General features: G+C 46.0%; 2 protein-coding genes across 4 annotated transcripts in view; one reads left to right on the forward strand and one right to left on the reverse strand.

Moving 5' to 3' along the window:
* The window catches only part of SLC22A3 (solute carrier family 22 member 3), a 93,920-nt gene extending 84,228 nt beyond the window's left edge, over positions 1–9,692 (forward strand). For both annotated transcript variants that reach the window (XM_043457209.1, XM_043457208.1), the window contains 2 exons: positions 3,928–4,027; positions 8,068–9,692. In XM_043457209.1, the coding sequence (XP_043313144.1) occupies positions 3,928–4,027; positions 8,068–8,128 (161 nt within the window). In that variant the 3' untranslated portion in view covers positions 8,129–9,692. The remainder of the gene's footprint in view (positions 1–3,927; positions 4,028–8,067) is intronic.
* Positions 9,693–10,279: 587 nt separating this feature from the next.
* Positions 10,280–13,376, reverse strand: part of PLG (plasminogen) — a 46,690-nt gene continuing 43,593 nt past the window's right edge. The window contains exons 18-19 of one of the 2 annotated variants that reach the window (XM_043457206.1): positions 11,541–11,686; positions 10,280–10,694 (exon numbers count right to left, since the gene is read on the reverse strand). In XM_043457206.1, coding sequence (XP_043313141.1) covers positions 10,533–10,694; positions 11,541–11,686 — 308 coding nt within the window. In that variant the 3' untranslated portion in view covers positions 10,280–10,532. The remainder of the gene's footprint in view (positions 10,695–11,540; positions 11,687–13,376) is intronic. The other variant, XM_043457207.1, reaches the window with a different exon arrangement.

Raw genomic sequence — 13,376 nt, forward strand, 5'->3', positions numbered from 1 at the left:
GGTCATGGGGTACGATCCCTCATTGAGGAACTAAGATCCCACATGCCACAAGGCATAAACCACCCTTCCCCTCCTGCAAAAAAAAAAAAATCTGGAAGGCAGGGTTTGGCAGCATGGGAACAAAATGCACTTTTTAAAGAAGTGTTCGATTTAGCTTTCTTTGTTGAGGTTCTGAGTTAAAATCAAATACTGTGAAACTCTTTTATGATATTGTGGGACACAACCAGTAGTTTTTGGGGGACCTAATAGGACCTTTTGTGTGTTTAAAACAAGCCTAAAAATTAATTGTGTTGTTGAAAGTTCCATGTCTTTCAACGCCATATCTTCATTTGCTTTGATGCTGAGAGCACCATGTCCAAAGAACAGAGGACACAGAAGCCCTTGCACACGTACCATGAGCTCTTTGATGCCCATCAGGTTCACACCCTCCTTCCTACCCTCTGTCTTCTTGAAACTCATGACGGGATGGAACCATAGCGTGGGGCGGGGCCTGGGGTAATTCCAGCTGGTGCCTTGCCATTGCCAGTCCAGCTTTCCTTCCCGGGTCTCACACACCCCTCCCCTCTCCTTATTAGAAAGAGAGGATGCTGGCTGGCTCCTTGCTCACCTGCTCTCCTCCACCTCCACTTGCTTGCTCCTGGTAACGAAGGCTGGTCACTCACTGCTCGGCAGTTTTAAACTCCAATGAAAATATTGCATCCACGAGGACATACACCCAGAGGAACGCAGTAGTCCTTCAGCAAGGCTGGGACCACAGAGTCAGCGTCTCACCGGTGATTCAGTAAATGGTCATTTCAGACTATTTCATGGGATCTGATAAACAAGCTCAGCATTGATTCTGGGCCAGCATGAACAAGCAAAGAGAAGGCATTGTTCAGCCAAGACAGAGCTGTCTAAGAGCCCAGTCCCTCAAGATGGGGGGCTGGCCGGGAGGCGGGCTGGCTGAGCTGGGCACTGGTGCCGGGGGGCAGGCCCTTGCTTTGCAGAGGGAGCTGCCTTTCCAAACCGCTGCTCACAAGAGCATGTGATAAAGAAGGGTGTCTTTGGACTTCCCTTGGAGTAGGAAGTGGCAACCCACTCCAGTATTCTTGCCTGGAAAATTCCATGAACAGAGGAGCCTGGCAGGGTCGCAAAGAGTCGGACTGAGCCACTTTCACTTTCACTTTTGGACTTCCCTGGTGGTCCAGTGGCTAAGACTGTGCTCCCAGTTCAGGGGCCCAGGGGGTGGATCCCTAGTCAGGGAACTAGATCCCACATGCCGCAACTAAGACCCCTGGCATGGCCAGTAAATAAATAAACAAATGTTAAAAGAAAGAAGGGTGTGTGAGAGCACATCACAGGATCGCTAACCCATCCCGTGGAGTCAAGGGGAGAGAGAGTCAGGGAGGACGGGGCCAGGGGAAGGTGAGGGGAAGTTCCTCATGTGAGAGGTGCAGGCTGGAGCTCCAGGCAATGGGAAGACCTACAGTAAGAGGAAGTTGGGGCTTCCAGGTGACTCAGATGGTGAAGAACTGGCCTGCAATGCAGGAGACCCAGGTTCGATCCCTGAGTCGGGAAGATTCCCCCGGAGGAGGAAATGGCGACCTTCTCCACAGACTGCTATGTGTGAGGTGGGGCCTGAAGAGAGAGACAAGGCTGGGGAGACCCGCTGGGGCCCGACCACTGGATGTGCAAAGGGTCTGCTCTGTATCCAAACCGCAGTGGGAAGCTGTGTGGAGTTTTAAGCTGGGGTTGGCAGGGTCAGATCCACCTTTGAGAAACTTGACTCTGATGGCCGATATGCCAGGGACTTAGAGGGGACTCGTAGGGACGATTAAAGGAATGTTGTTCTAACCAGGCCAGGACTGGGTCTGAGGTGATGGCACGAAGGCGTTGAGGAGTGGATGGATCTGAAGAAATACATTGGAGGTTGATTTGGTCAAGAGGGGCTGACTGACTGGGTGAGGCCCAGAGGGAGCAGGGAGAAGGGCCGCGACGCTGCTGACTGGGGGAACCATAGGAGGGTTTAGCACGCTTCAGAGGAGCCTGTCTGCGGGAGGACGTGTGGGAATTCTGTCTGGGCTGCTTGTAGGATGAGGTACCTCTAAGAAACCCAGGCTGAAATGGTGAGGAGGCAGTAGGTCTGATGAGCTGAGTCAGGGGTACGGTGGCCTCAAGATGAAGGTTTGGAAGCCACCTGGATGAAGATAACCCCTGAAACCATGCGAGTGACCGAACTCCCGCCCCCCTCTCCATAGGAAACAGGGCAAAGTGAGGGGAAAGAAGGGGCCCAAGACGGAGCCCCAAGGAGCCACAAGCGTCCAGTGTCAGCGGAGTGAGAGGCGCCAGGCAGGGGACGAGAGCGGGGTGAGGGGAGCAGGAGGGAGACCAGGAACTCGAGGGCCGGGGTTGTCAGGGGCTGGCGATTGAGGCCATCAACTGCCAGAGCTGCCGCGAGGCCGGGCAGCAGGGGCCAGAGGCGGGGCCGCCGGGCCGGGTGGTGGCGGCCCCTGGTCCTCTGGCGGGAGCCAGGCTGGCGGGGACCCTGAGGAGAGCCCAGACCTGAGCACATGGGTGTGGGACATGACTCTGGCCCACCAAGGTCAGTTGTGAAGTTTTCAAGAATCCTGGAGCCACCCCGCTGGCTCAGATGGTAAAGAATCTGCCTGCAATGCAGGAGACCCAGGTCCAATCCCTGAGTCAGAGAGATTCCATGGAGAAGGGAATGGCAACCCACTCCAGGGTTCTTGCCTGGAGAATCCCATAGAGAGAGGAGCCTGGCAGGCTACAGTCCATGGGGTCGCCAAAGAGTTGGACGTGACTGAGTGACTAACAGTTATCATTAAAAATTGGGTATACGAGATGAAAAGCAGAGGTAATAAATACACCTGCTCAGTTCCTGATTCATCGGGCTTTGCTGCGTCTGACCTTGAGGCTGGTGTGTCCACTGGAGTCCACGGTGGAGATACTGCTGCCCATCTCCCCAGAGCCTCACCTTCGGGGCTGCGTTGCTGGAATGAATGATGCACAACGGGCGTATTTACATCTTGGAAATAGGCAAATGCTGAAAATTAAGACTTTGTTTTCTGGAGATATTTACTGGCACAGCACTAGAATATGAAGATATGTCCCCGATAGCTCAGTTGGTAAAGAATCTGCCTGTAATGCAGGAGACCTGGGTTTGACCCCTGGGTTGGGAAGATACGTTGGAGACCGGAAAGGCTACCCACTCAGTATTCTGGCCTGGAGAATTCCATGGGCTGGCTAGTCCATGGGGGTCTCAAAGACTCGGACACGACTGAGCAACTTTCACAGAAAACAAGAAAGGGTGGTGTTTCAAGGATTTCGGTTCTAAGACAGAAAGGAGGATGGTGGCTAGAGGATTGTGTGAGTTTGTGAGAAGGCTCTGTAGAGAGGAGAGATTTGAGTACGTTTCAAGGCATCACCAGAGGGATAAAGCTGCGGGAGACAGAGGATGAACCCCTACAGCGAGCAGCCCAAAAGGCTCCAAGAGCTGCTCCTGGGCAGACGTGGGGACCAGCCTTGTCGGGTCACGCGACGGGAGGAGGGCAGGGATGGGGGCAGCTGAAGGATGCTGAGCGACTCCTCCGTAGTGGCCTCTGTTTCCCCCCCTGAAGTAGGAGGTGGGCGCTTCTCAGACTGTTCGGCACTTAGTAGGTCCCAGATAAAGAAGTATGAGATGAGTGAGTATATGGATGGACGCCAAGAGCGCAGGGGCGGTGGGACTGTCCAGGGTCTGAGGACGCTGAGGAACTGTGAGATCGTGACAGAGGATCGCTGGGGAGCTGGGCAGGGTGACCTCACCAGAGCACTGCTGCGGGGGGCGGGGGAGTTAGGGTGGTGAGCGCAGCGGCTTCCAGGGGGAGCAGGGGCGATGCGGGCGGCTGTGCCATCTGGGGACTGTACCTTTGTTTCCCTGTCCCACAGGTACCCTGGCATCCGTCTGCGGTGCTCTTGTGATGCTCCTGCCTGAAACCAAGGGCATCGCCTTGCCAGAAACAGTGGATGACGTAGAAAAGCTTAGCAGGTACGATACAAAAGTCAGCACACCCTAATTGAAAGCGGCATTTCAAACCCACTGGGAAAGGACGGGGCTGAGAACACTGAATGTGGGGAACGGGATACAATATTAAATCCCTGTCTTGCATTTTAAGCAAAAAATTCAAAGTAGGTTTAAAAGGGTGACGAAAAACAAATCTGGAAATGAACATGTTTTATTTTTTAAATGTGGTCATGAAGAGAGAAATATTTCCAAATAAGGTGTGAAAACTCAGAATCTAAAGGAAAAGGCTTGATGACTGGACGAAGCATAAATAATTTAAATGTGCGTCCCTGGGCAGCCAATGGTGACAATGATAATATATCCGTAAAATGGATTGCTACACAGATATTTAAATAGTAGAAATGTAGATATATGAAAGACATGGAGAGATTTTCAAGGGGGATTACAAAGTGAAAAGTCACTGAACAATGTGTTATAGTATTTATTAAAAAATAAAACCAAGAGTTATCCCTCTCTATAGCTAGATGGGAAGATAAATGACAGTCAGGTGATGATAGATAGATAGATGATAGCAGAAAGAAAATGGGAGAAGGAGAAAGAGATTGAGTTTAGGGGGAGGGTGTCTAAATAGTGTGCAGAGAAAGTTAATATCCAACCAACATTTAAACATAAAATGTATTTTATATTAAAAAGTCACATTACATGCATTCTAATTTTCTCTGAAATTTTTCATAATAAAAATAAGAGAGATTATGAAAATGGAAATGTATAGGGAAAGACCTAAAATGATAAAATATACCATTGGAGGTAGGAATGTTTTGGGAAGAGGGGTGAGAAGACAGAACATTTATTTTATACCCCATAGACTTCTGCATCATTCAATTTTTTAAAACCATGACAACATGGTCTTGTATCATTTGTGAATTTTATTTTTTTTGAAATTTTTAAAAAATTTTTTTGGCATGTGGGATCTTAGTTCCTCAACCAGGGATCGAACACATGCCCCGGGCATTGGAAGCTTGGCATCTTAACCACTGGGCCCCCAGGGAAGTCCTTATTTGTGAATTTAAACAAATACTTTAACAGCTAATTTGAAAAATAAAAATCAGTCTTCTTCTAAACAATGACCTGGAAATTAAGGATATGGACCTCTAAATTTTATCAGATACATTTATGAGAAGGTGGAGATGTTAGTAACATCATGGCAGCTTTCTTCGTCAGTTGGCAGATTGGGTAGAGATTAGAAACTGACAACTTTTAGGATCCTGTGTAAGTGATCGATGGTTTCACATATGTCATTTCATTCTCAAAGTGGTGGTGTGCGATAGAAGTTCTTGTCCTCACTTTTTAGGCTCAGAAAGACTTGACAACTTCTGTGTGCTAGGACTGGGGTTGGCGTTGCCTAGTGAACAGCTGTGACTGCCGTGTGTTACTTATTTTTGCTGTGTTGGGTCTTCATTGCTGCGAGGGGTTTTCTCTCGCTGTGGCAAGCGGGGGCGACTCTGGCTGCGGTGTGTTGGCTGCTCCTTGCGGTGGCTCCTCTTGTTGCAGAGCACGGTCTGTAGGACTCTCGGGACTCAGTAGTTGTGGTGAGTGGGCTCAGTTGCTCCGAGGCACGTGGGGTCTTTCCAGAGCAGGGCTCAAACCCATGTCTTTTGCAGGTGGATTCTTTACCACTGAGCCACCAGGGAAGCCCTGGAGGTAGTTTCATTATCTTAGGCTCTATCCTACTTGATTATGAGTAGCTTCATAACAAGAATCTCCTGGTAGGATTGGAGATTTCTGTCTTCATATCCTCTTTAATGAGGTACCATCACCCTCTCCAGAGATAGGCAACCATTGCTAAGTGTCTTACAGGTATTTTAACCAGACTTTAAAACATATATATTGATTTCATTGTCCTGTTTCCTGATGCTATTCTCAAGAACCACATTGACAAATGTTCAGAACATCTCAGAACATTCCTAAGAAAACCTTAGCAGTGTACTGAAATCGAACCACCAGCTGACTTCTAACAGGAGCAGCCAATCAGAGGACAGGTAGACGTTTGTCCCATGGAGTAACTCAATCAGATGCTTATGCTTGTTTGTAAGTAAACAGATAGGTAATCGCTTAGCCTCAACCAAAGCTCTACCTAGGTTTTACCCTAAAATAATGCTACTTGGGGCTTCCATGGTGACTCAGATGGTAAAGAATCTGCCTGCAATGCAGGAGACCCAGATTTGATACCTAGGTCAGGAAGATCCCCTGGAGAAGGGAACAGCTACCCACTCTAGGATTCTTGCCTGGAGAATTCTATGGACAGAGGAGTCTGGTCGGCTACAGTCCATGGGGTCACAAAGAGTCGGACAAGACTGAGCGACTAACAGTCCTACTAATGCTACTTGAAGGTTGAGGTGAGGTGGGAGATTCTCTTTAAGATACTGCCATTTTATAAACCAAAATTAATAAATGTATAAAAGGTATTATTAATAAAGCTGTCCTTTTGAAAATTACACCATGGTAAGGTCTTGCTTTATCCAGAAAGGATAAACGTTCTGCTGGCTGTGGCATCACAGACAATTATTTGGTTTGTGTCAGATTATTTGTGTCAACTATTTGTATTGGAGCCAGATCAGTATGGTGGTTATCCAATCCTGTCCCTCCAATTGCAGTCATGCTAGAAGTCGGAAGGAGAGGAGAACATTGAAGGTTAGATGAAGCAGGTGAAATGGTGAGAAAGGGAATAGGATCATCTTTGAAAAACATATCCAGACTTTAAAGGTAACTTCCCAGGCCCTAAAGGGTCTGCTCAGGGCTGGGACACCCAGGAGGGCGTTCCAGCCAGGATCACGGGGTGGAATGTAAGGAAGAGCTCGGTGCTGACTGTTGGATGCACACGCCTGTGATGTGCCACTGGAGTTTTAAGACGTCCGAGTCTCAGTGCTGCGGAGTCCTTTTCTGCATACCTGCCGCCCTCGTGGTGAAGGCCTTCTGGGCCAACTCTCCAACCAGAGGGACCACATTCTTCCTTTTGACTCGACTCCACCTACTGCCACTCGTTTCCACAGTGAGAGTGACACACCCATTCTTGATCCCCAAACCAGGCAGAGGTCAGATTTTCAACCTCATCAGGAACAGCGTGGAGGCAGAGGGGGTCATTTGAGGCACTAGTGATCAAGAACCCTCCTGCCAGTGCAGGAGACATGAGAGACTCGGGTTCGATCCCTGGGTTGGGAAGATCCCCTGGAGTAGGAAACAGTAGCCCGCTCCAGTATTCTTACCTGGGAAATCCAGGGACAGGAGAGTCTCATGGGCTACAGTCAGTGAGACTGCAAAGAGTCGGACATGACTGAATGCGTGCACACACACACACACACACACACACACACACACACGCTTCTGCCAATTCAATCATGTTAAAAATAGAATCAAACAATTTGAAGAGATGGAGCTTTGGAGATGAGAAGCCCATCTGGATGGTGTGCAGGGAAAATTAATATTCAACCGATAAATAAACAGGAAGAATTAGGCCAACAAAAATTCAACTTACATGAATTTCTTTCTAATTTTTTTTCTGTGTTTGTAACTTTTCATAACAAAAATTGGGTAAGTTAATTATGCCTAGTCCCTACCCTTGAAAAAACACCTAATCAAAGTCTGATCTACAGTTCTGTAAATGAAGCACATTGATTGCATTCTATAGTTACTTGAGGGGGAAAAAAGAAAACTACTCAGCCCAAGTTACTGAAATTTGTGATCATTTTCCCCTCTAAAACAGCACTTAATCATTTTTTAATTTCTCCTTTCTTTTGTTGACATCAGCAGCTCATTTCCAAACCATCTGTTAGAGGATAGAAAGTCATAAAGAATTTATATATGCGAATTAACTCCTGCCCAGGGTCTGAGAGCAGGTGAAAAATGAGCTTGGAAATAGTTCATTGTTCCTTTCAAAGCAGGTTTTTATGAGCAGTTATGCTTGAGTGTATTAGATCAAAACCAACTATGCTATTGAGTAGTAATAAAGACTTCCTCCCCGTTAGTTATATAATCTCTCGTAACAGGTCTCTTTTCTCCTTTGTCAGCCCACATTCCTGCAAGTGTGGCAAGAAAAAGAAACCCCAGGTTTCAAACTCTCACCTTTGAGGCTGCTGCCAAAGACGCAAGGCAGGAGCTATTCAGGCTGGTCCCCACCAAGGAACCGACGTGGCTTGCAGAGACGTTGTGTGTGTCCATTTCAGCGCTGCAGCTTCAAGTGTTTTCAATACTTTACAAAGACAGTCAAACTATCCAGAGTATTTTTATATGATGTTGGATGAATCAGGAGATATCATGCTGTCAAAGCTTCTGGGAACATGTAACATGTGGCTGGGATATAGCCAAGAGCCCGTTGCGTGCACAGCTTCTCCTGAAGTCTTTTTCTCACTTTGGGGCAGAGTCTCTGACCCACTGAGTTACGGTGAGACAAGAGGAGCCCCACCCAGTTCTCATGACGGCTCCATCCAGAAGGCAGGATGTGCAAACCACGGATCTGGGGAAAGGGTGCAGAGATGGGCTCATCAAATCTGATGCAGAAACTGAGGCTCTGAACTGCGTTCTGAAGATTCCAGGGTGGATGAAGATTTGGGAAGCCTGTTAAAGAAGAAGCTGAATCAAGGACCTCAGGTCATATGACGCTGAGCCTTTACTTCCTCTCTGAGCACCTGGAGCTCCACAAGCTCCTGGAGCATCTGGGTTTGCAGGCACATTCAGATCTCGTCCCAGAAGTAAGAACAAATCTGTGCAAGCTGAGGATTTGGCTGTATTGTTCATAAAATCAGATTTGGTCCCGAGAGATGAGTCAGGATAATCTTGGCTCTCCTTTAGTAGACACTGAGAGTCACCTATTCAGTTTTTTACTGATGAAACCCATGGATTGTCAATTACTGATGGAAATTAAGTGGTCCACCTTCAATATGTGATTTCATGGGTCTTATGATTTTAATCATAAAGGGATACTTGTCTTATATATGAGTTCAGTTTTATGAAGGTGCCCACAGTCAAGAGTGAAAACTACGGGCAGATCTCATTCATCTTGACAATTTTAACCTGTCTTGAGGAGAAGCTTACATTTTAGTGTAAAAGAAAGATAAGTTCTAGCCATGTTTAGAAGAATTAGCAGAAGTCTTACAGATGACTTTAGAAGTACTAAAAAGCAATTTGATCTTTTTTTTTGTTTCTGAGACTTTCAATATGTGGAGTTTAAACACACAAAAAAATGCTGTCTTTATGATGTTCTGCTTTACGTGTTATATTTGTTATATTTTCAGATTCAGTATGTATCTCATACAAAATTGTTTAATGAGTTATTTTGGGTGGACTGGTAAAATTGGAGCCAAAGGGTAATTTTGCCAGTTTGGAAGAAAATTTTCTATATGAACTTGTGACAACGTGTACGGTGTATGCGCTGATTGTAAAATAAGTTTTTAAGCCTTAAAGCACATCAGAATTGAATGTGAGTGTTCGGTTTTTCAGTGAAATAAACACCATTCTCTAAGGACATGATGCTACCTACATTCACCCTTTGTTCATATACACTGGTGTTTTCACTTCCTTTGTATCTCTTTGCTACGAGATGACTGTTGTTCCTTGTATTATCACCTTGGAATTGTATTTTGAGTTGACATTTGAATTCTGATAACAATAAAAAAATATACATAAATTGTCAAGAAAAATCAGTTTTCATCTGTTCTCTTCTTTCTGAACATGCATCACTGTAAAACACTCTTCCCACATGACAGAGTATACCACATATCCAGGCAGCCAATTACTGATGGAAATTAAGTGGTCCACCTTCAGTATGTGTTCGCTGCTCCTTTCCAGGCTCTTGGCACCATTCCTAGACCCATGTGTGGCCCAGAGTAACATTCAGACTCTTCACTGGTCTGGTGTTATGACACTTCTGTTGCTTGGTTTCCAACTCTCTGCCCAGGGCCTTGTGCCAGGCTTGAGCCAAGCTGTCAGTAACGGTCTTTATTCCCAAGAGTAGAATTTCTCATGATTCCCCACGTTGCAGCTTTGAACACATTTATCTCAGTGCCAAAAATAAAGACATTAAAGATATATGTCAAGGCATCCTTCATTATCAGGGTGAATATATGGGTGACTTACTAGGATTTCTCTGTTAATCTTACAGGCTTTTTAGTACTCTGTTCCTTATGAGGAAGAACAAAACCTTTCAGGTCTGTAAGAGCTATATTATTTCCAATTGGTAGGATGGATGAAGAACATGAAAAGAAAGAAAATCAAAGAGTTAAATCAAAAGAAGTACCGAGTTTATTTTCAACAAATGTCATAGCTGTATTGCCTTGTTATTACAGAATCCAGCAGTCCACAGTCAGGAACAAGTTATTCACAACATCACAAAAAAATGTTGAGGTTTGGCAGTAGATGGCAGCTAATAACAGTGTCTTACTTGATTTGATTATTGTCAATTATTGCTGAGCATGCTAAATTCCCTACCCAAGTTCCAGCTTCTAGAACCGTTGGTGCTTCACTGTCTCCCATCTAATTAATGCCTTCTCATAGTTTCTTCAATCCAAGGAACATAGGTGGAAACACGAACATACACACCAGGCTTATTGGGGCGTGCGCAGCCAAGACCCCAAGAAGTGACTCCTTGTAGAATGTATTTGTCCTTCTCAAAGCAGACCAGAGGCCCGCCACTGTCACCCTGTACAGAGGGAGGGGAAAAAGCAATGAGGGGATTAAGCATCCCTCCTTTTATTATGGGACATCATCCTTCCATTACCTAAATGTACGCTTTCGCAGTATTTGAACACTCCTTTCCTTACTAACCAGGGGCTTCCCTGGTGGCTCAGAGGGTAAAGCGTCTGCCCGCAATGTGGGAGACCCCGGTCCGATCCCTGGGTCGGGAAGATCCCCTGGAGAAGGAAATGGCAACCCACTCCAGTATTCTTGCCTGGAGAATCCCATGGATGGAGGAGCCTGGTAGGCTACAGTCCACAAGGTCGCAGAGTCAGACGCGACTGAGCAACTTCACTTTTCTTACTAACATATTATTTGAACATCTGCTGTGCCTCAGTACTTAGCAAAGTATATTCAACAAAACCACACCATTTAGTGTCTCCTGGGGGTCGGGGGGTGGGCAGGAAATCCTTCATGAGAACGGTACTTGTGCCTTCAAGCTTTGGGGGCTTCTCTTAGGGAGGGTAACCCCAAGAACAATTGTAGAAGGAGTGCAGGAGTCTTTGTCTTATACCGACCTCCCTTCCCTCCTGGAAAGGTCCTATGCACCAGCACCCTCCCAGAGGGGTGGGGGCTGTGACCGTGATGTAACTACGCCCTTACAACCAGCCTGGAACTCGAGGGCTGGGAAATCACCCTTGATGATCTGATCAATCATCAGAGACACACATTAAAGGTTTCTGGGCAATGTTTAGACGGCGGCCTCCGACTGACAAATCCTGCTCGTATTTGCGGCTTTGGGGCTGAAACGTCCAAGGGGCCGAGGCAGGCCAACGCAAGATGAGCGCTGATCTCTCTCGTCTTTTCTTACCTGGCAGCTGTCGGACCCTCCGTCCAGATCGCCCGCACACAGCTCCGTGGACCTGACCCTCCCGTTCAGATACTCGAAGCGATTACACACCTTGTTCTCGACCACGGGCAGCCGCGCTTCCTTCAGGCGGCCCTCACCGGAAGTGCCTGTGTTTAGAAAGATGAAAGAAAGGGTTACTGGATCTGAACCGTGTCCACAAGGGAACTTCCAGAACAGCAGAGCAGTAACCATAGGTCTCTGGTTTATCCATGAGGTTGCATAAGACAAGGAGTCAGTTCCCAAAACTACTGGAATTCTTTTTTTTTTCTTTTTGACCCTTGAAAGTGTAAATATTACATAAGGTTTCATGTTCCCACGTCCTAATTAATCTGGGCTTCTTTATGGGATTTTTGAGGTTTGTTTGTGTGGTTATCTTCTGCTCCTTTTTTCAAATCATAGAGAAAATTATTTTTGATATATGAGATATTGAAAAATACTAGTGCTACCATATGTATTTTGCATATTCTCTTCCAGGATTTTTATGTTTCTTCTACCTTACATCATATTGCACATTTTTTTCACACAACATTACACAGTAAGGACTTTTATCATCTTTATAAATGTATATTTAGATTATATATTTTATACAATTATATTGTATATATAGATTATACATTTTATAATTCATCTTTATAATTAAATTTGAGTGGGGAGTGACTACCTAATGGATTTGGGATTTCCTTTTGGTCTGAAGCAACATTTCTGTCCCTTGGACTCCAAGGAGATCCAACCAGTCCATCCTAAAGGAGATCAGTCCTGAATATTCATTGGAAGGACTGATGCTGAAGCTTAAGCTCCAATCCTTTGGCCACCTGATGCAAAGAGCTGACTCATTTGAAAAGACCCTGATGCTGGGAAAGATTGATGGCAGGAGGAGAAGGGGACGACAGAGAATGAGATGGTTGGATGGCATCACCGAGTCGATGGACATGAGTTTGAGTAAACTCCAGGAGTTGACGATGGACAGGGAAGCCTGGTGTGCTGCAGTCCATGGGGTCACAAAGAGTCGGACACGACTGAGTGACTGAACTGAACTAAAGATTTCTGTAAATAGTGGTGACGGTTGTTCAACAGTGTGAATATACTAAATGCCACCGAACTGTACTCATCAAAATAGTTTAAAAAGTAAAATCTACATTCCTTTGCCAATTAGGGACAGTAAAGACTCTTCCATGGGCTTGTCTTTCCTACTCTTTTTTGTGTGTAAGAAAAACTACTGTCTTACTTTGGCAAGTGGAAATAGAACCCTTGCACAATCACAAGAAGAAATGATGTTTCTCCAGATGGACACACCCAGGTATGTCTCAGTATTTTCACAAATAATCCAGTTTTCCAACTTTGCAAGCCCAGCTTTCACGAGTTTTACAAAGTCTTTGCTTTGCCAGCATGAACAGCCAAGAAATAAGGTACTAGCTCTCCAAAGGCTTTGAAACAAACTTGGAAAATTGTCTTGAGTTCAGAAAACTCACACTGGAGTTGACAGGCGCTCGTAAGAGGATCACTGTTTGACCACGATGGGTGAGTCCCAGTGCTGGTCCAGCAGGGGAGGAAGGTCCTGACCACAGGAGCATTGAGTAGTGGGTGTATTGTTTGAACTGAGTAGATTTGTGCATGGTGAAGCCTTCTCGGAAAATTGTTGCTGAAAATTATTTAACAGTGTCCTGCTCTGACATCTGCTTTCTGAGCAAGACAGACGCTGTGATGCCAGGGACAAATTCTCTAATTGACCAGAAATTGTTGTGTGCAGAGGTGCTGCCATCCTGTGGCCACAATAGAGATGGCACGTCTGAGGGCCTG

Source organism: Cervus canadensis, chromosome 33, assembly GCF_019320065.1.
Source record: "Cervus canadensis isolate Bull #8, Minnesota chromosome 33, ASM1932006v1, whole genome shotgun sequence".
Taxonomy (NCBI): domain Eukaryota; kingdom Metazoa; phylum Chordata; class Mammalia; order Artiodactyla; family Cervidae; genus Cervus; species Cervus canadensis.